The sequence below is a fragment of the Nycticebus coucang genome, chromosome 3, assembly GCF_027406575.1.
Source record: "Nycticebus coucang isolate mNycCou1 chromosome 3, mNycCou1.pri, whole genome shotgun sequence".
Lineage (NCBI taxonomy): Eukaryota > Metazoa > Chordata > Mammalia > Primates > Lorisidae > Nycticebus > Nycticebus coucang.
Window position 1 is genome coordinate 16,097,797 of NC_069782.1, and position 22,172 is coordinate 16,119,968.

Sequence of the window (22,172 nt, forward strand, 5' to 3'; positions counted from 1 at the left end):
AATTATACAGGGTGGCCGTAAGTTCGTGTGCAATTTTAAATTGCACTGCACACGAACTTTATGGCCACCCTGTATATTTATTTACTGATTACCTATCTCACCTACAAAACTGAAGTTTCATACCAATATATTACACAATACCCAGCATAATATCTAGCAATTGTCTATAAATGTTCATTGAATTGATTGAGTGAATGACTAAACATTTATAAAAGTTGAATTTGGAAACTCACGAAGACATTCTTGTCTACATGGGTTGGCAAGAATCCTATTTTTAATACTGTTAAAATCTCTGAAAACTTCAATAATAAGCCCAGAGTCATATTAACTGTGCACATTTTGTAATGGCTGTAAAACTGATCTAGGACTCTTAATCGGTACCATCTGAGACACCTACTAGAGGATTACTGATTTTTTCTCATGTATCTGTTAGAGGATAAATATTCTATTAACACAGAATGAATATTTGTTACTTCGACATTTCCTAAAGGTTCTTTTAGCCCTAATATTACTTATAACCGAAGCCCATTAATGAGAGCTAATCTGAACTTACTGGTATTTATTATTTATTATCCAGTACATATACTGGCTATGTGGAGCCACTAAATTTTAAACCTTTTGTCAGGAATCTGAATAGTGCGAGCTACTATTTTGAGCATAATTTAAATAACAGGGCTTCTAACAATGACAAACCTATAGTCTCAGAGAAGCTCTTGCAACTAAATGAAAAACATACAAACATCAAAACAAACAGCATAAGAAAAATAACCATAGACGGTACCAAATAAGCATAGAGACATAACACTGTAAATACTTCCAAATATTTGGTTTCAAAGCATAAATGGAGCATGTGGGATTTCCACATCTTTTTCTGCCAAGTCTCAGGAAACACTGACCATACCAGTCATCTAAAACAGCTGTTAGGACTGATCTTCAAATATTTGGTTTCAAAATACAGATCTATTTGCACTCTAAAACTCAGATGTCTGCACACTCCCACTATAGCACTGCAATGAGATAATCCTTTTAAAGTAGGCTGCTAGCAAAAACAGATCTTTATTTATGGGCGAGAAGTGTTTCAGATGGACATGGCAAAATATTAGCCTAAATCTTAAAGTCCATGTTCATTGTCAGAAAAGATAATTTGCTCTGGTACCCAACAGCCCCACCTTTTTTATAGGCAAGAACTGAATCCACTAGTTATTTAAGTTAAAAAGAGAGAGTAAATGTGAAATGTTATGATTCTAGAAGGAAGGAAGAGTTTACATTCACTGCACTTAAAATTGTTGACTTCCTTAAATGAAGTTTCTTGTTTAGCTTGTTCTTGTGGATCCTCAGATATAAACTGTCAAATCTGCCTCACTTTAGGTTGCTGGGAAGGTCTAAGCCACAAAAAAGGATTGTCAAATAGAAATAAGTCAAGTGGTTTAAAATAGCTTTCCCCACACTTGGGTGTATTTATGCTTGTTTTCTAGGATTTGTGTATGAGCACCAACATCCACTATATCCTACACTCTGACAGTTACTACACCCTAAGAGGACTGGATAACATGCATACACAGCATCATTTACTCTTCTGAGCAGACATCAATTCTGACTGATCAATTTCAATTAGTTTGATTTACCTTAAGATGGCAATGGCTGAAAATGCCAACACCTTTATCAACTACATTGTTTTGTTTCCCTTCAAATCTTATCATTTAAACTTTGTCCCCAAAAGAGGCACTCTTAAGAGACAAGTGATAGTTTAACTCAGAAAAACTAACTATATTTGACATCATACAAAAAAGTAATTCATCTTTTTTTGTTTTTTGAGACAGTCTCACTTTCTTGGCACAGTACCATGGCGTCATAGCTCACAGCAACCTCAAACTCTTGGGCTCACGCAATCCTCTTGCCTCAGTCTCCCAAGTAGCTAGAACTACAGGCACCTGCCACAATGCCCAGCTGTTTTTTTTTTTTTTTTTTTTTAGAGACAGGGTCTCACTCCTGGTCAGGCTGGTCTCAAACTCATGAGTTCAAGAAATCCACCCACCTTGGCCTCCCAGAGTACTGGGATCATGGGTGTGAGCCATTGTGCCCAGCCCTAGCAGTTCATCTTTACTGCATTCTTCTGTGGGTGTTACACAAATAGCCCGAATAAGACTTGTAAAGGTTAAGAAATGAAAACTCTTTCATAAAACTGATTAATGGAGGAACTGGGAACTTTTTCCATTTCCCAACTTAGTATTTTTCCCTTGCAGGTAGGTCTACGGATAACCTAAACCAATTAAATTCTAGACAGATAAGGATATTCTTCTCAACCTTACCTCTTTATGCACCTTCCAACTGTCTACTGTCACATTGAAGAGAGCTTTGAGGGCCTCAATAGCACAGTCTGTCTCTTGAGGTGAGAGAGGAGGTCCATTATGGTCTATGGCCGATTCATACTCATCGGTCCACTTGATGCTAAAGGCACTTTCCAAAATCTGGGTTAGCAGCGGTAGTCCCTGGAGCTCATAGCGCAATTGTGACCTGATGTCGGTGTGTAAAAGTGACAGGAGGAAGAGCAAGCGCAAGTCAAAGCACTTAATGTCACTGATAAATTTCCGGTCCTTGCACTTTCTCAGGAGGTTACAGAGCTTTGCAGCAAGATTAAGTTCCAGGCTGAGCTGCTGTGCCATCTGACTGTTGAACACTATGTTACACAGACATTTTAATGACTCCACAATAACCGGGAACTCTGACACCTTCTCCAAAGACTCATCAGACTCAGTTAGCTTGGCTAGTCGCAGCAGGATCTGCATATTTTCCTTAGTTGTTACAGGAACTAAAATCTTTTTGTCTCTGGAGAGAATGCGGAGTACTTCCAGGCAGGACACTTGGCATGTTGTTGGGACGTCCTTTACAAGGACTTTAAATATGCCTTCGCAGAGTTTCTGAAAAACAAGAACAAGTATGCAAAAATCATTATTTAGCTCACATGATTTAAAACAGAATTTGTCTCTATTAATTTATTTAACAACAATTAAGAATCTGACTAGAAAAGATTTTTATTTTTTTGTAAATCATAGAATGTTTAAAACTGAAAGAGACTTTAAATTTGATGTACTTCTTTCACTTCATCGATAGGAAATTGAGGCCAAGAGGTTAAATTACTTGCACTGGGGCAGAGTGAATTAGTGGCACAGTTACAGGTGTCTTACTTGCCAGTCCACTGTTTTTTCTCTAAAATCTCTCATTCTATTCTAGTTTCAAACGTCTTACACAACTTTGTTCTCAATGGCTTTTTAACATCAGACTAAATATAATGTCAGGATGGAAGGCAATGTCTGAATCATAGCTGTTCCCTTCTCAAGGTTAACACCTAGAGAATTAGTTCATACTTATCTACAGTACAGGACCTCGTGAAAAGAATTAAAGAAGTATACATTTCTAAGTGTTGAGTTCCAAATAGAGTTCAGCTAGCATGCATTATTCCTTGAGCCAACTGCAAAAAGTTGACCCTTCTAGGCAAACTGCTAAAAAGTATTCTCACTGGGTAGACAATTACTGAAAAGCCCCTCTTTCTCTGAGTAGCCCTGTGGCAAGACACATGGCTTGGGAAACTCAGAGTATAGAAAGAATCTTAGCTCCTTTTTGTTCTTTTGGTATAGGCTGCAGATTGCACAACTATATGTAGCAGTTCTGGTTCTGAATCTTGCTATGAATGTCTCAGAAACAATTATTTCAGGATGAACCCAAATGCCTTGTATTTTTAAAAAATTATTTATATATTATTTCCAAATTTAAAAATCACTGATCATTCCTTCAAAATTCAATGTCAGCCTTCTTTTCTATAGAGTGCATATCTGGGTCTCTCAAACTTACCCGCATATGCAGAGCAAGCAAGTATAACCATTCCATTGCTGAGCATTTCTCCATTTCATTATATTTTATAAAAACAATACTAACAACTATGACCAAAGTAAGACTTTAAAAAGTTCCTATCATCCTACCATCAGACTTTACTTCTTTAAAAAGAAGCTAAGTTGGGGTCAAGCATTGTTATCTTGGCAGGAATTTCAGGCTACGTGTACCTTCTTAGTACATCCTAGTCATACGGCTATGGAAATGTCAATTTTAATGTGCAGTCATCCCATGGTATCCATGGGGGATCAGTTCTAGGACCTCCTGCAGATACCAAATTCCACAGATGCTCAAGATCCTGATAAAAAATGTAGTATTTGCGGGCAGTGCCTGTGGCTCAGTGAGCAGGGCGCCGGCCCCATATACCGAGGGTAGCGGGTTCAAACCCGGCCCCGGCCAAACTGCAACAAAAAAATAGCCGGGCGTTGTGGCGGGCGTCTGTAGTCCCAGCTACTCGGGAGGCTGAGGCAGGAGAATTGCCTAAGCCCAGGAGTTGGGAAGTTGCTGTGAGCTGTGAGACGCCACGGCACTCTACGGAGGGCAATGGAGTGAAACTCTGTCTCTACAAAAAAAAAAAAAAAAATGTAGTATTTGCATATAACCTACACACCATCCTCATACTTTAAATCATCTCTAGATTATTTATGATATCTAATACAATATGAATGCCATGTAAATATTTGTTACACTGTATTGTTTAAGGAGTAATGATAAAAAACGTCTGTACATGGTCAGTACAGATGCAACCATCCATTTCTTTTCCCCCAAGTTTTTCAATCTGCAGTTTGTTAAATCCACAGATAGAGAAACCAACATACAGAGGGAGACTGCACTGTGTACTTTAAATAGAAGTGGGAAGAAACTTTATCTGACAAGTCAAAAAAATTTTCATAACAATGTCAACTCTATCCCTGCCACACTTTATAATTAAAAGGGACTTTATGTTTCAATATCATTGTTAAAACATTTTAAAAAATGAATGTAGTTTGGAGAAGGGGGAAGTATAATTTGCCTATTATTAAACATATACAAAACAAGGAAAATTTTCTTCAATTTGAGACTTCACATCCCAGACACACAAAATATATTTTACATACTACTTCATATGTGTTATATTCCCAGCAGGAGTCAGATCCCCTTTGTTCCCATATAATTTTATTCAAGAAGGAAATCATCTACTGTTCTATTTAAGTTAAGAAATATGTAATAAGACCAGGCATGGTGGTTTACACCTGTGATGCTAACACTCTGGGAGGCTGAGACAGGCGGATTGCTTGAGCTCAGGAGTTCAAGACCAGCCTGAGCAATAGTGAGATCCCGTCTCTACCAAAAACATAAAAACTAGCCAGCTGTAGTGGTGGGCATCTGTAGTCCCAGCTGCTTGGAAGGCTGCGGCAAGAAGATTGCTCATGCCCAAGAGTTTGAGGTTGCTGTGACCTCTGAAGCCACAGCACTCTACCTAGGACAACAGAGTGAGACTCTGTCTCAAAAAAATAAAAAAAAATTTTAAAAAGGAATAAATAAGGCATTACAAAATACTATATATGTGAATTTCAGTTTCTTACATATATAATAGTATACAAAACCTTTACCTCCTTCCTTTCTAAACCAAAACAACAGCAATAAAAAAAATAATAAAAATCTATGAGCTATATGGTCCCTTTCTTCCTAACTTCAGACTCAGTAAAGAGAAAGAGCAGAGCATGAATACAAATTGGCTATGGGAAACTCTGGGACCTAACAAGGACATGAAAGAGATTAGAGGTGCCTACAAAATTTATAGTTAGAGGGCGGCGCCTGTGGCTCAAGGAGTAGGGCGCTGGTCCCATATGCCGGAGGTGGTGGGTTCAAACCCAGCCCCGGCCAAAAGAAAAAAAAAAAAAAAAAAATTTTTAGTTAGAAACTGCTTCATCTAAAAGCCTGGCAGCCATCAAAGATGAGAGTCCTTGTTTTAAAGCACATTTTCATAGCTGTTCTCACTACAGATCTACCTCATATAATGACTGTTGGGTAGCTTTCTGGTATAATGTCTCTTGAAAAGGAATATCAATATTGGACAAAGACTGCCTTTTGTTTGGTTATAATTTACTAGAATTTTTTGATTATCAAAAACACATAAAATATAATTTAAAAATTGATATTTAATGTACTCCATGGTTTATTATATATAAACATTTCTAATCAAAGATTATAAAGAACAAATTAATAAATAATGTATCACATTTGGATGAATCAAAAAAGTTATACTTTTTATGTTTTTCCAAGCCAAACTGTATCCAGCTTTATTAAAGATACTTTTCATAAACAATCATGGTATTTCAGGCAGGACATGGGCAGATGATTGTTAACAGTATACAACAGCTTTCAAACTCCCTTCTTCAATGTTCTACCAAAAATCAGAAAGCCTGAGCGGCGCCTGTGGCTCAAGTGGTAGGGCGCCGGTCCCATATGCTGGAGGTGGCGGGTTCAATCCCAGCCCAGGCCAAAAACCAAAAAAAAAAAAAAAAAAATCAGAAAGCCACTATAAAATTCAATGAAGTCTTCATTTGATGCTCTGAACAGGGAAGTTTAGAGTGAGGGCTGACATTTCACATTTAGCATGTTGTTTAACAACTTTTTACAAGACGACCCTGACTTTCAGGAAATGAAATGAAAATGACAGAATTTATCTGAAGATCCAACAATCTATAAATGGAACCGCTGCTCTTTTGAGGGACACCATCTCAGTGGTATTATTGAAAAAGTCCAGATTCCTTGATATACTGGTAACCAATTATTGGGGGTCAGTCCCAAGAGGTGACTGGGTTTAAGGGAGTTAAGACTATGCTGAAGACAGAGGGAGAATAGGACATAAAAACAAATTAGTTTTTCCATACCACAAGGCATTTGTGCCAAGGTAGCTGTATGTCAACATCAGGGAATCCCTCCTCTTGGGAGCCAAGAGGAAGTCTCTCAAAACTAGAGGGAAAAAACATTTTCCCTCATATCAATCTAGCTTTGGAGACATTCTATTAGTGACATATGCCCCTTCCCCAAAAAACAATGAAGTGTTCTGTGTGCTAACAACATAGCTTAAAAAAAAAAAAAGTAAAACAAAATTCTGCATTTTTATAAAACTTGATAAAAAATAGTATTTCAAACTGTACAGTCACCAGAAGTACAGAGTTATCAAAAATGCACACACTTCACTTGGCGTCTCCAGCACCTGCAGCTTTCTGCGCCTGGTCTGTTTTGGCATATCTGTGTTCTGCAGGGTTGTTCCCCTCCTTGCCAGCGTCAGCTTTTCCCTTTTCCCCTTTGGGTACCTTCTCTCCCTTCTTTGCAGGGGCCTTTTTAGGCTTGGGCTCTGGCTTTGGAGGAGCAGGTTTAGCAGACAACCTTGCAGATCTTCTCTGTGGCTCGTCCTTTGCCTTGGCTTTACCTCCTTTAGCATCCCCTTCAGCCTTTCTCTTGGGCATGGTGGCAATGGCTGCGGGACGTAAGCTGCACGCGGGGATGCAGCGACGCGGGAGCTTTGGTCAGTCTGGGGGTCTTTCTCGCCTCTTTTTCCAAAAAAAGTTATACTTTCAAATGCACTTTAGCAAGAGAGCTAAAGAGGATGAATTCTTTATGACGACTCCTTCATTTGTTGAGTGTTCCATGTTCCAAAGGCACTCTTGTATTTCCCCTTTATTTTGCCCCAATAGTATTTCTCTGCTCTGTTCTTCCGAAACATATTCCATAGCTCTCTGCTGTTCACAGACTGCTGCCAAAACAAGCTCTTTCTTACTGCTGTCTGTCACACACACACATAATACACCTTTTCTTCTTCAGGTTCCAAACTGATTCCCAGTCCTTGTGATATGTCCTGAGCCCTCCCTCTGCTGTTCCTTCAGTACGGCATATGGCCTACTGCCATATCCCCCCAGGGACTGCCAAAAAATTTTTAGTAGTTCACTCCTAAACTGAAACTCTAGAGGAGACTACAGCAATGGGTCTCAGACTTCAGCATGCATTATAATTGTCTAAAGGGCTTATTAAAATACATTATTATACTGCATCCCCAATTTCTGATTAGGTCAGTCTAGAATGAAGTTCCAGAAACGGGACTTTAAACAAGTTCCTAATTCATGTTGCTCCTGGTCCAGGAGTTATACTCTGAACTGAACTACAGTTAACAATGGATTGACATAATCTGGATGCTAGGCGTAAGGGTTAACTCAGAATAACTGACCAGGCGAATACAGAAAAGCAAGCAGCTGAGTACCGACAAACAGGCAGAGTTAAAAGCCATTAGCACAAACATCTTAATTTAATGCTTTATGCTGAAGATGTATACAGGTGGCAGGAACAGGAATGAGTTGTTATTGTTAGATACATTACTTTTCTTAACTTAAACGTTAAAAACTACTACCTTACTTGAAATATGTAAAATAATAAATGTAAAATAAATGTAAAATAAACTCCTGGGTTGGACATCTGTTCAACATACTGTGAACTCTAGCACCAGAACAGTGTGGTGATTAAGAGCAGGAATTCTATTTAAACAGCTTGCATTCAAGTCTTGGCTCTTTTACTTAATGGTCTGTCAAGTGATAAATGTTCAGTACAGATTATCAATTATACTGTATTATTACAAGATAAAATCACAAAGTCTTTAGCCTGGCATTTAAGGTCCTTCAACCTGCTTTGAGTCCTTTATCATACTATTCCTATCAAAACTTCTTCTTGGCCATATCCCTTTCCAAACTATCTCACATTGAGCTTATTATTTTCTTAGCACCTCCCCTCTTTAAGTATTAGTCTTTCTCTATTTAAATTTTAAACATTATCCAAGGGACTTTACCTAACAATTGTAATCAGTGTAACTGGCTTATTGTACCCTCAATGAATCCCCAACAATAAAAAAACAAACAAACAAAAAAAAACATTATCCAAAGCTAAGCATAAAATCCACTTCTAATGTAAAATTTTTCCTAACTAGTTCAGCCCCAACATTCCTTCTTTCCAAGGAATACCCAAACCACAAATTTGTAACCATCATTTGGTGCTTAGCACACTCATCCTATTAGTTTTTCTATGAGTTTGTCTTGACTACTATGAGCTCTGTAAAGGCAGAAAGACATGTTTTTCATGCGAGAAGAAAATGCACTATTGTGACTTTTGAAAAGGCTTGGGGTTTGTTCGTTTGAAACACAGTGATAGGCTAGGTGTGGTGGTTCACGCCTATAATCCTAGCACTCTGAGAGGTTGAGGCTGGTGGACTGCCTGAGCTCACAGGTTTGAGATTAGCCTGAGCCGGTCTCTAAAAATAGTCAGGCGTTGTGGCAGGCGCCTGTAGTCCCAGTTCCTGGGGAGGCTGAGGCAAGAGAATCACTTGAGCCCAAGAGTTTGAAGTTGCTGTGAGCTGTGATGCCACAGCACACTACCAAGGGCAACAAAGCAAAGAAAGAAAGAAAGGGAAAGGAAAGAAAGAAAAACAAAGTGTTATTCTGTCATCCAGGCTAGAATGCAGTGGTGTCATCACAGTCCCTACAACCTTAAAGTCTTGGGCTCAAACAATCCTCTTGCCTCAGAGGCAGAGTCTCACTTTGTCTCCCTGTACAGTGCTATTGCATCACAGCTCACAGCAACCTCAAACTCTTGGGCTCAAATGATCCCCTTGCCTCTGTCTCCCGAGGAGCTGGGACTAAAGACACCTACCACAACACTGGGCTAATTTTTTAGAGGTAAGGTCTCGCTCTTGCTCAGGCTGGTCTCGAACCCATGAGCTCAGGTGATACACCCACTTCGAACTCCCAGAGTCCTAGGATTACAAGTGTGAGCCACCGAGCCTACCCTTGTTTTGTTATTTTTTATTGGCTATTTTCTGTAAATATTTTCCATCCATGGTTGGTTTAATCCATGGATGGAGAACCTGTGGATACAGAGGGCTGACTCTATACTTACCTAAGAGTTTAATGGTTAGGCATTGTGGTGGAAATTAATAGTTGTCCACCAAAATTCATTCTCCCCTTCTTATATTGTTAACTGAACTGTGACAAGGCCCATGACTGCTTAGGTACACCACATTCCCCAGTTGTTCTGAACGGCCGTATGACTGAGCTTTTGCCAACGGAATGTGTGCAAACATGTGCTATGGCATTTTTTGAGTGGCAGGTTTGAGTTTTTGAGACAGTGGGTATGACTTTCCCACTGTCTTGTTCCCTTCTACAGACCAGAACCTAGAAGTGGTAGCCCAGTCTGGGTTAAGTCAGTGTTAAGATGGGGAAGTATGACTTGACAATTTGAAAGAAAATCAGGTCCCCAATTAATTTACCTCAGGTCTATTTACTGGAGAAGGTAATAAACAACTATATTCCTTAAACTGCTTCTATTTACCTTTTGTTGCAACAGCTTACCTTTAACCTAAATAGAATCACCTTTGAAATATGGTGTCCTGGGTAGCACCTGTGGCTCAGTGAGTAGGGCGCCGGCCCCATATGCCCTGGGTAGTGGGCTTGAGCCCAGCCCTGGCCAAACTGCAATGAAAAAATAGCCAGGTGTTGTGGCAGGCACCTGTAGTCCCAGCTACTTGAGAAGCTGAGGCAGGAGAACTGCCTAAGCCCAGGAGCTGGAGGTTGCTGTGAGCTGTGACGCCATAGCACTCTACCGAGGGCAACAAAGTAAGATTCTGTAAAGAAAAGAAAAGGAAAGAAAAGGAAAGAAAAGGAAAGAAAAGAAAAGAAAAGAAAAGAAAAGAAAGACGGTGTCCTATCAATGCCTCATATAGAATCTCAATTGCACCATCAACACATAAATAACAGGTATTTATTTTATCTCAATGACTAAGCAACTATTCTCTATGTCTAATATCAGGAGTTAGGCCACCTTGGCCTAGTTGTGCCATGGCTAGTTTATATATTCATTTATCTATTCAGCCATCCATCAAGAATTCACTCAAGTGGTTTAGTGCGGTGTCTCACACCTGTAACCCTAGCACTCTGGAAGGCCAAGGCGGGTGGATCGCTTGAGCTCAGGAGTTTGAGACCAGCCTAAGCAACAGCAGGACCCCATTCTAAAAAATAGCAGAGCATTGCAGCGAGCGCCTATAGTCCCAGCTACTCAGGAGGCTGAGGCAAGAGATCACGTGAACCTAGGAGTTAGAGGTTGCTGTGAGCTATGAAGCCACGGTACTCTACCCAGGGAGACAAAGTGAGACTCTGCCTCAAAAAAAAACAAAAAAAAAAGAATTCACCCAAGTATCTATTCAATAAATCCAAGGCAAGGCAATGTAGGGCAACTATGTAAGTTCCATAGGAACTTAAAATTGAATGGAGGAAAATTATAAAGAGGGTGGTGCCTGTGGCTCAGAGTGTAGGGAGCCAGCCCCATATACTGAGGGTGGCAGGTTCAAACCCAGCCCCGGCCAAACTGCAACAAAAAATAGCCAGATGTTGTGGTGGGCGCCTGTAGTCCCAGCTACTCGGGAAGCTGAGGCAAGAGAATCGCCTAAGCCCAAGAGCTGGAGGTTGCTGTGAGCTGTGACACTACAGCACTCTACCAAAGGTGATAAAGTGAGACTCTGTCTCTAAAAAAAAAAAAAAAAAAGAAAATTATAAAGAAACACAAGCATATTAATATGGTAAGTGCTGTGATAGATCTAATAGATGCTCAGCCTCAGCATTACTGATATCTTAGACTAGATAATTCTTCGTTTGGGTACTGTAGGGCAATTAATAGCACCTACACCCATTTGATGCCAGTAACACCCACACAACCCAGTCACAACAATGAAAAATGTATTTAGAAATTGCGAAATGTTTTCTGGGGAGCAAAATCAACCCTTTTCCCATCATGAGAACCCCTGATCTAAACATAAAATACCAGAGTAATACAAATCCAATCCAATTCAATCTTATGGGAGGGAATCAAACTAATCTGGGAAAAAATTTCCTAAGGAAGTATCATCTAAGATAATCCCTGAAATATGCAGGTTCAATTTCCATTCAGTCCTTCAATAAATATTTTGAGTGCCTGCTATATATTCTAGGCATTACAGTGGTAACCAAAGACATAATTCTGGTGTTACAAAGATCACAGTATAATGGGGACAATAGATAATAAACAAATTAAAAAGTTATTAAATATTTTAAGAGAAATGAACAGACTAGAAAAAGGATCAACTTTAGATAGAATGATATTTAAGCCAAATTCTGATAATTAGAAGCTGCTAAATGTGGAAAGAGTAGAAGAAAGAGCAGTATAGGCAGAGCCAGGTGTATTTAAGATCCTGAAGGGCAGTGTGGGTGGTTAGTGGTAGGGGGCTGTGAGATGAAATTGAAGAGTAAGTCGGGGTGCATCATGTGGAGTCATATTTGCCATGGTACTTGACTTTAAGTGCTATGAAAAACCACTAAAGGAGTTTATGCCAAGAAGAGATATAACCCAATTAAAATAGGGTGGCGCCTGTGGCTAAGTGAGTAGGGCGCCCGCCCCATATGCCGAGGGTGGCGGGTTCAAACCCAGCCCCGGCCAAACTGCAACAAAAAAAAAAATAGCCGGGTGTTGTGGTGGGCGCCTGTAGTCCCAGCTACTCGGGAGGCTGAGGCAAGAGAATCGCTTAAGCCCAAGAGTTAGAGGTTGCTGTGAGCCGTGTGACGCCACGGCACTCTACCCCAGGGTGGTACAGTGAGACTCTGTCTCTACAAAAAAAAAAAAAAATATATATTTTTTAAAATCACCCGGGCTATGTGGAAAATGGATTGGATGAGAGCAAAGATAGCTTCAATTAGAATGATAGTAGAGCAGAGAGAGAGAGAAATAGATGAATATGACACATATTTTAGAGGAAAAAACAATAGGACTTGTTCGTGAGAGAGGGGAGTTTCTGGCTTAAGCCAACATAGAATCATTTACTGAGAAGGGAATAACTGAGGGAAGAATAGGTTTTGGAAAAAAATCTTATAAGGTCACATTAAGTTTGAGGAGACTAAGGAATCAAATAGGAAGTTGAATGTAGGTACCTGGAGTGCTAAGCAGCCATCAGGGCTATGCTTTCTATACAAGTAAGGGTATTTCGAATTATAGAAAAGGATGAGATTGGCCAGAGAAAAATATATAGAGAAAAGAAGGACTACGAGCCCCGAAAAAATGCTAACACTTAGAGGCTAGAAGGAGAAGAAACTGATAAAGGAGGTTAAGAGATTGATACAAGAGGAAATTTAAGAATGTGGTATACTGGAAGACAGGGCAAGAGAAAGTATTTTCTGGAGGGAATGGTTCACTCTTTCAAATGCAGACAAAAGACCAAATAAGAGTAAGCACTTGAGAATACTAGATCACCAATGGACCGATAGAGCAGTTTCTGTAGAGCACATGAGAGGTGAGAGGGAAATGTATATACCTTTTTTTTTTTTTTTTGAGACAGAGCCTCAAGCTGTCTCCTGGGTAGAGTGCCATGGCATCACAGCTCACAGCAACCTCCAACTCCTGGGCTCAAGTGATTCTTCTGCCTCTGCCTCCCAAGTAGCTGGGATTATAGGCGCCTTGCCACAATGCCCGGCTATATTTTGGTTGCAGCCACCATTGTTGTTTGGCAGGCCCGGGCTAGATTCAAACCCGCCAGCTCAGGTGTATGTGGCTGACGCCTTCGACGCTTAAGCCATAGGCGCCGAGCCAAGAAGTATATACCTTTTAAGACAAGTGGCTATAAGGGAAGCAGAGAAATGAGATGGTAGTAAGAGGGAATGTGAGGTCAAGAGAAGCTATTTTTCTTTTTCTTTTCTCCAAAGGGAAGATATATTAGTGCATGTCTGTATGATGAGAGGAATGAAGAGTACGGAATTAATCTAGAGGGAAATGGGTAACTTATTAAAGGGTATTAAGCAGGAAAATGACATTAGATTTGTCCTTTGGAAATATCACTCTGATGTTAATGTGGAAAATGGATAAGAAAAGAGGGCAGGGCCAGAAGCAGGGCGATCAGTTAAGAGGCTGTTGCAGAAATTCCAATGAGAAATGATGTCGGTCTGAACTAAAGCAGCAGTAATGAATTTGGGTAAAGTAGAGAGAAAGAGATTTTAAGGAAGTAGAATTGACTGAATAATTTGTCAAGAATGAAGAAGAAGCAAGAAACCTCCCAGGTTTGTAACTTGGATAACCTCCCCAAGAGGGATTCACTTTCTAAAACTGGCAACACAGAGAAAGGAGTTGTTGCCTGGTAGATATTTCTCCTTAACTGTCCCACAAATGACACCTCAAATAAAACACATCCAGATTCTTTAAGTAGAAAGTTCTAAACCTTAAACTACTTGTCACAATGTCCTTGATTCAAGCACAATAACCTATTATCTAAAAGCAGTTCCACTGTGCCTTTCTCGTGTTATTTTTTGTACTTACTCTGTCATCCTAACTCCTGAGTTTCCTAAATCATTCCTATCTTCAAAACAAATGCTATCTTTTTCACCGCTCCCAGTAGGAAGTAATCTCCTCCACTTCTAAACCCAGCGTACTTAATCTCTAAGTCTTTTTTTGTACTCAACACCTCTGACCTTGAATTATATTGAGAGACTTTTCTTATCGGCTTTGGGGGGCGGGGGTAGGATTCATCTATTTTCTCAAACAAAGATGATGTCTAATATGGTGAATACTTACATACACACATACTAAGTGTGACATCTTCAAAGCACTATGTGCTATAGCATATTACATCCCAACATTCAAAAGGTTATTAAAATTCTGAGTTTAATTCCCAGCTGCCATTTACTTCAGTTGTATGACTTTGAATTGGTCAACTTCTTCAATTTCCTTATCTGTAAAATATGTATAATAGTACCTAATTCATATAAAGTTGTAGAGGAGAATAAAATGAGATGATGTACATTTGCTGCCCTAGCATTAAATAATCAATAAATGTTATTTATCATTGTAACTACAATGACTGTGCATATATTATCATATACTTTAATAAGTAAGGTATAATAGAGAATATGAATTGCAGTCAAACAGACATGATTTTGCTATATATTACTTGCAAGATCTGGGCAAGTTATTTGATTTCTCTTGTTTGGTTTATTATTATTACTTATAAAATGGGGCTAATACTCCCTGTATTACAATATTGTTTTATTAAATGAGATGATGCTACACAGAGCTAAAATTTTACATTTCCAAGAATAAGACCTATCACTAAAGACCTCAACCAACAGCAATATTTTGGAGGAGGCTTATTTTTCTGATTGAAATAAACATATGCCTTTCAAGATAAGTGGCTATAAGGGAAGCAGAGAAATGAGATGGCAATAAGAAGGAATGTATAAGTGAGATAGTTTTATCTCTGACATTAGTGATTACCGAAAGGATTTAATGAGCTGAGGGTTTCAGAAATCTTTACTATTAGCTGGAGAAATTCAGGTAAAGGTTAACAGATTTTAGAATTAAAATGGGCCAATAATTGAATAAGCTGAAACAAGAGGGAACAAAGGAAGTGAAAACTACTGAAATGATTAAGGTTTATCAATAAGAAACGTTAAAATCCAATGACTTTCCAGTTAAAAGAAAAAAAAAGGAAGAGTACACATACAGTACAGACACTGAGTTCTACTTACCAGTAATTCTAGGATAACTGCCGTTCAGAAAAGAATCGAAGAGCCAAACAAAATGAGTGTAATTTCCAGAAAAAGAAAAGGCTATAGTGATCATTTATTATTAAAAAACATTAGCAGTACAAAAGGTTCTATAAAAAATGAGTTTTTGTGGGCAAGTTTGGAAAACTTGTAAGACATATTAAAACATTAAAGGTTTTCAGATATACAATGGAAAAGAAACCTGCCTAATTTTAAAAACACTGATTTTCCTTAATTTATTTCACCACAGAACCCTTTTAAAAAATAATACCTCAAAAAAAAAAATACCTCCTAACATATTCAAGACAAGGTGATATTTTTCTCAGTTTACAAATATGAAAACTGTTTCCCAGAGAGACTAACTGATTTGCTTAAGGTAGCATAGAAAATTATAATGAGAAAGGAGATTCAAATTCTTTTTTTTTTTTCTTTATTGTTGGGGATTCATTGAGGGTACAATAAGCCAGGTTACACTGAGTGCAATTGTTAGGTAAAGTCCCTCTTGCAATCATGTCTTGCCCCCATAAGTGTGACACACACCAAGGCCCCACCCCCCTCCCTCCGTCCCTCTTTCTGCTCCCCCCCATAACCTTAATTGTCATTATTTGTCCTCATATCAAAATTGAGTACATAGGATTCATGCTTCTCCATTCTTGTGAAACTTTACTAAGAATAATGTCTTCCACGTCCATCCAGGTTAATACGAAGGATGTAAAGTCTCCATTTTTTTTAATGGCTGGAGATTCAAATTCTTATTTGACCCTCAGTCCTACTCTCTTTTCATTCTACTGGTATCTAATGAATAAGAAATAAAGCAAAAATGAGTGTTCCTAACATTAAAAGCAATACTGAGTTAAACTAGACCTGTGAAGGAAAATACTGAGGACGAATTTTTTTTCTCTTTAAATAACAGACCTAAGTTAAGTCCTTAAACGTTCTACTTTTTTCTTTTTATAAATATTTCTGTTCTCTGGTAGCTGTAGTGAGATACCTCACTGTCTACCACTTTCTCTTTAATAAGAATAGACACCCTCTCCTCTGCGTTTTTATACATTATGACTACAGTGTTAGCCATATGCTTGAAATATACTCCTACCAGAATCAACCAGTAGGCCTATAGTAATAGGATAGAACCTTGTTCCTAAAATAGACTATGCACATTCATCTGGGAGATGTGGCCCAGTGCCGGAGATACTTAAAGTGACAGGATAATCTTGGTACATTTTCTTGAACCATTATTTTACTAAAAGGTTTGAGGGGGTTATTTCTACACGAAAATAAATGAACACATTACAAATCGCAATACAAAAGTCACTTGAATTTTAAGATAAAAAATGAGATGTAAAAGGACTTTTTTGCAGTTAAGACAGGCTTCCTTGGATGTTTCCCTGGCCTCTCAAGGTTATGTCTACACTTTTCTCCAATGGATGTTACTGGATATATATTTCACAGGGATCTAATTTTAGTTAACTGGAGCTAAATGTCAGCCACCTAAATCTGATAGTTCTCAACTTTTGCACTCTGTATACAGCATATGTGTATTTGTGTGGGAAAGATAGAGAAAGCACATGTACACATATGTGGCAAGACAAAGGATATTAAATTCTAAAATAAGCTTACTGTAATTCAAAGTTGGAACGGAAGACAGATCTATTAAAAAACTGTATTTTACAAAAGTACTAAATAGTTAATGACTTATAGCCAGAATTTTAAAATGTGCTTTTAATAAGGGTCAATGAAAGAGATAATTCTGGGGATCAAATTTGGAATTGTTTACATATCCTGAAGAGAAGATTTGCAAAATACTCATGCAGCTGGCTCCATGTATATTTAGCTTAATATTACATATATACACACACATACCTTTTTGAGATTTTCTTACTTGTAGTATGGGAGAGAATGATTAATTCTCACTTTTGATTTAATGGATAGCGTCTCTATGAATGAAGTACACTTTTCAGTAATAAATCCTTTCTTTTTTGGAGACAGAGTCTTATTATGTCGTCCTCGGTAGAGTGCCATGGCATCACAGCTCACAGCAACCTCTAACTCTTGGGCTTAAGCAATTCTCTTGCCTAAGCCTCCCAAGTTGCTGGGACAGGCGCCCGCCACAACGCCCAGCTATTTTTTGGTTGCAGTTGTCATAGTTGTTTTAGCTGGCCTGGGCCAGGTTTGAACTTGACAGCCTCGACGTATGTGGCCGGCGCCCTACCCACTGAGTACAGGGTGCTGCCCCACTAATATAATCCTTAATGGTATATTCTGTATCATGGCGATTTGCCAAAATAAATAAATAAATAAATACATAAACCAAACAAACAAAAACTTAGAGATTTCTGAGTAATAATAATTAAATAAACTTGGCTCAAGTTTCTTTGCTAATTAGCAATCCTGAGAAAGACATGGTTACATCATCAAGAGTTCATTAACAGATGGAAAAGTCAGCTTAGGTGTCAATGAAAGTCTATAAAATCTGGCTCGGTGGCCCTAGCATAGTGGTATCGGTGCCAGCCACATACACTGAGGGTGGAGGGTTCGAACCCGGCCCTGGCCCACAGTAATGACAGCTGCAACAAAAAATACCCAGGCATTATGGTGGGTGTCTGTAGTCCCAGCTACTTGGGAGGCTGAGGCAAGAGAATCGCTTAAGCCCAAGAGTTTGAGGTTGCGGTGAGCTGTGAGGCTACAGCACTCTACCAAGGGTGACACAGTGAGACTGTCTCCAAAAAACAAAACAAAAAAAAAAAAAAACAACAATCAGCTACCCTTCCATTCTTACCTAAAGGCAGAAATAAGTATGTCAGAAATCAGTATGTCAAAACTTTTTCTTTTCAAACACAGAACCAGCCAACCGGCTCCTTTTCAGAAAGCCCTTGTCTCCACTACCATCGTGAAATATATTTTAGTCTTTCAAGTTAATTAATATAGTGGCAAATATAGAAGTATCTTCATTTGTTTCAAATTAGAATTTACCAAATGAAAGAACATTAACTTGTTTAATTTTAAGTGAGTTCTCAGCATAGCTATAGTTTGATTATGCAGTATACTAACAAAGCTAGAAGATGGATACTGTCAAAATATGTTCCTCTTATCTTGGTAGGTGATATAAACCCTGGTCCCACGGCCAATTCTTTGACTTTTTCAATCTATCAAGGTCTTTTCTACATACAATCTCTCTGGAGTTTCCTTACTTTGTTTTCAGTGCCGTCTACAACACACAACTACTCACTCTCAATTAGTTCATCTATCTTTGAATCCCTGGTTCTCAGCTCTACTAGCCCAGGAATATATAAAAGATAGTCAGGGACTGTGATGGTAAACTGATGTATGTACTGAATGTCTGTGCCCTCCTATCCCTAAATTCAAATATTTAAGTCCTAACCTCAAATGTGATGATGGTATTTGGAGATGTGACTTTGGGAAGGTAATTAGGGTTAGAGGAAGTCATGAGGGTGAGGCCCTGATTAGGGTGAATTAATGCCCTTATAAGTGACACCAAAGAGCTTGCTAGTTTTCTCTCCATATAAATGAGGTCATGTGAGCACACACTAAGATGGAAGCCATCCACTAGCTAAGAGAAGAGGCCTCAGAGTTAAACCTACCTTGACAGCACTTCAGTGCTGGACCCAGCCTTCAGAATCATGAGAAATAAATTTCTGTTCTTTAAACCACCCAGTCTGTGGTATTTTATTACAACAACCTGAGCAGACTAAGACAGCTGAGAAGAGGGATGAGAAGGAAGTTGTCTCAATGATAATTGTGTGATTTTAGAGATCTTCAAAAGGAGATCACACAAGTGACACAGCAGAAAAAGCAAAGAAACAAAATGATTTGGGTTCTAGTCCCTAATTCTACTATTTTCTGAACTTGGATCTAACCAATTAATTCAATCTCTCTGAAATTAAATTTCCTCATCTATAAAATAGAAATCAATTCAACTCATTGGCTTTTGGTAATTGTTTAGTAAAGACAACATCCAAGAGAACATATTATTAAGTGTAAGGCATCTTATGTATTACTTAATTGAAATAGTACAATTGAAGTAAAGAAAGTACCTGAATTCAAACACTAGCTCTGCCCCCGTGGCTATTAATCTTGGGCAAATTTCTTGAAATCACTGGAGCCTCATTTTCTTAACTCTAAGAATAGGGCTAATAACCAGGGATTACAAATATGAAATAAGATGATACTTTAAAAACCTCTACCATAGTGGTTGGGGTAGAGGAGGCGGCTGGGAACATTACATCATAAAGATGGTCAAATGAACAAATAGATCAAAAAAAATTAAGAGGCACACACTACACAGGCAAAATATGGCTAGGAAGGTTTTTATCTGTGTTTCCTTTTTAATGACAAAGCCACTTAAGAAATGGAAATGGTGATGTTATAAAAATAAAACTAAAATTTTATATTAATTCCAGATTCTAGAATGTCTTTTTAGATCCTATAGGGTCCATTACTGAGTACCTATGTACACATCCACCATACAGGTACCCAACTGAAAATGTTCCCAATTTAAAATTCAAGTGAAGCAAATTATTTGAGAGAAATACAGTCTAAGAGACAAGATGTCAATTTTAAGTTAGTGATCTATAAAATAACTTAAATACTTTATCATACTGGGGAGATCAAACATATGTAAGGTAAGAAATGCTAAATTTCAACACCTAACAATTTAAGCTGTGTGTTAAAGAACTAAAGAAATAAACTATAGGGACTTTAGCTAGAGAAAACTTCTTGATAAATGTGGTGGGCAATAAGTGGAGGAAAAAAATACAGTGGCAGAAAGAAAGAAGGTAAGTCAAATGATAGACAACATGAACAGAGGCAGAGAGGAATACACATGTGTGTCACCTAGGAGGATCAACCAAAGCAGACACAGAGTTCATGTAAATAAAGGCTTTCTAATAATTAGGAGTTATCTTGAAAAAGCACTGTGGCTCCTGTAAGCATTCCATAACTCGAAGTATTCAGGGTGTATCGACTCTTAGTATAGCATACCTTTTGATGGAATCTTGTAGTGGAAGATACGGTGGGTCCCTTACTACACTGAGAGTTCCTTGGGGATAAGCCCTGCAAAGATGATCACTGAAGACAGAAAGGGAAACATAGGAGGCCAAGGTAGGTAGATTGCTTGAGCTCATGAGTTCAAGACCAGCCTAAGAGTGAGACCCCGTCTCAAAAAATACCTGGGCATTGTGGTGGGTACCTGTAGTCTGAGCTACTTGGGAGGCTGAGACAAGAGAATCGCTTGAGCCCAGGAGTTTGAGGTTGTGAGCTGCGATGCCATAGTACTCTATCATGGAGGCAACAAGGTGAAAGACTCTTGTCTCAAAAAAAAAAAAAAAAAGACATCGTTTTGAGTTCTGGCAGTTCCATTTGTTAACTGTGACCTTAGGTAAATCAACCTCTCAGTTTTTCATCTATAAATAGAGGAGTTGGAAACACTGGAAATGTCTGGTCAGCCAAAGACTCTTGGGTCCCTAAGAGTTTTCCACTACTCAAAGATATACAAATTCTCCATTTTCCTGAGCATATGATCAAAATTTGTAAGGAAGAAATAAGCTAACTGCCAAGGAAAAGAAACTTTACATTTTTGGCAAAAAACAAAACAAAAAAACATCAATCAGCATCTAAAAAAATCTCCAAATATGCCTAAATCCTATAGGTCAAGTACTATACTGCCTAAGAGAAAAGCTAATGTGGGTATCTTCACTAGTTACTCCAGTCACTTATACTGAAAAACATGCTCTTCTGTTTCCTGTCAATGCTGATAATTAGTTCAACGTCAAAACTTTGTTTATGCTCTGTATCAAATCTTAAATTTTGGATGCTTAAAATCAGAGCATATGAATACAATCAATTCATAAGCTACACAACAGATCAATCCAATTATTAATGAGTGGCAGTATGGTGTAGTACATAGACTAAGCTTAAATCAGTTTCCCACTTCATTGGTTTAGGCAAGTAATTACTGTGTGCCTTTGTTTCCTCATTTGTAAAATTAGCAAAATAATAGTACCTACTTTACAGCTTTGTTGTGAGAATTAAATATGTTAATATCCATCCAGTATCTGGGATGGTGATGGCCACACATAAATTATCTACTTTAAAAAAAAAAAAAAAGCTTTGAGATGTAAGTCACGTATCATAAAATTCAACCTGTTAAAAGTGTACAGTTCATTGGCTTTTATTAACATTTATGCAATTATCATCACTATCTAATTTTAGAACATCTTCATCCTCCACCCCAAAGAAATTCAATACATATTACCAGTAACTCCTGATTTCCCCCACTTACCCTACCCCTCTGGCAAACAGTAACCTGTCACCATGGATCTGCCTATTCTAAACTTTTTATTAATGAAATCATAAAATATGTGGCCTATTGCATCTGGCTTCTCTGACTAGCATAATGTTTTCAAGGTTCATCCATGAAAACATCATACATACTGTAGCATGTATCAGTCAACTTTATTCCTTTCCACAGTCAAGTAATATTTCATTGTATGGATATCACACATTTTGCTTATCCATTCACCAGCTGGACATTTAGGTTGTTTCTACCTTTTGTCTGTTATGAATAATGCTGCTGTGAACATCTGTGTAAAAGTTTTTACACAGACATACGTTTCCATTTCTCTTGGGTAGGCAACTGCTAGGTCATATGGTAACTATATTTAACTTTCTGAGGAACTG

At 38.3% G+C, this 22,172-nt stretch overlaps 2 protein-coding genes across 13 annotated transcripts in view; both read right to left on the reverse strand.

The window, feature by feature from the left end:
• RIC8B (RIC8 guanine nucleotide exchange factor B) overlaps positions 1–22,172 on the reverse strand; it is a 108,944-nt gene that overhangs the window by 64,466 nt on the left and 22,306 nt on the right. For all 12 annotated transcript variants that reach the window (XR_008379085.1, XR_008379088.1, XR_008379087.1 and 9 more), the window contains exon 3: positions 2,310–2,918. Coding sequence is in view for 3 of the 12 variants with exons in the window: in XM_053586660.1 (XP_053442635.1) it covers positions 2,310–2,918 (609 nt within the window). In the remaining 9 variants the exon portion in view is untranslated. The remainder of the gene's footprint in view (positions 1–2,309; positions 2,919–22,172) is intronic.
• LOC128582605 (non-histone chromosomal protein HMG-17-like) lies at positions 6,722–7,346 on the reverse strand. Its single transcript, XM_053586664.1, has one exon. The coding sequence runs from the start codon at positions 7,344–7,346 to the stop codon at positions 7,074–7,076; it is 273 nt and encodes a 90-aa protein (XP_053442639.1). The 3' UTR covers positions 6,722–7,073.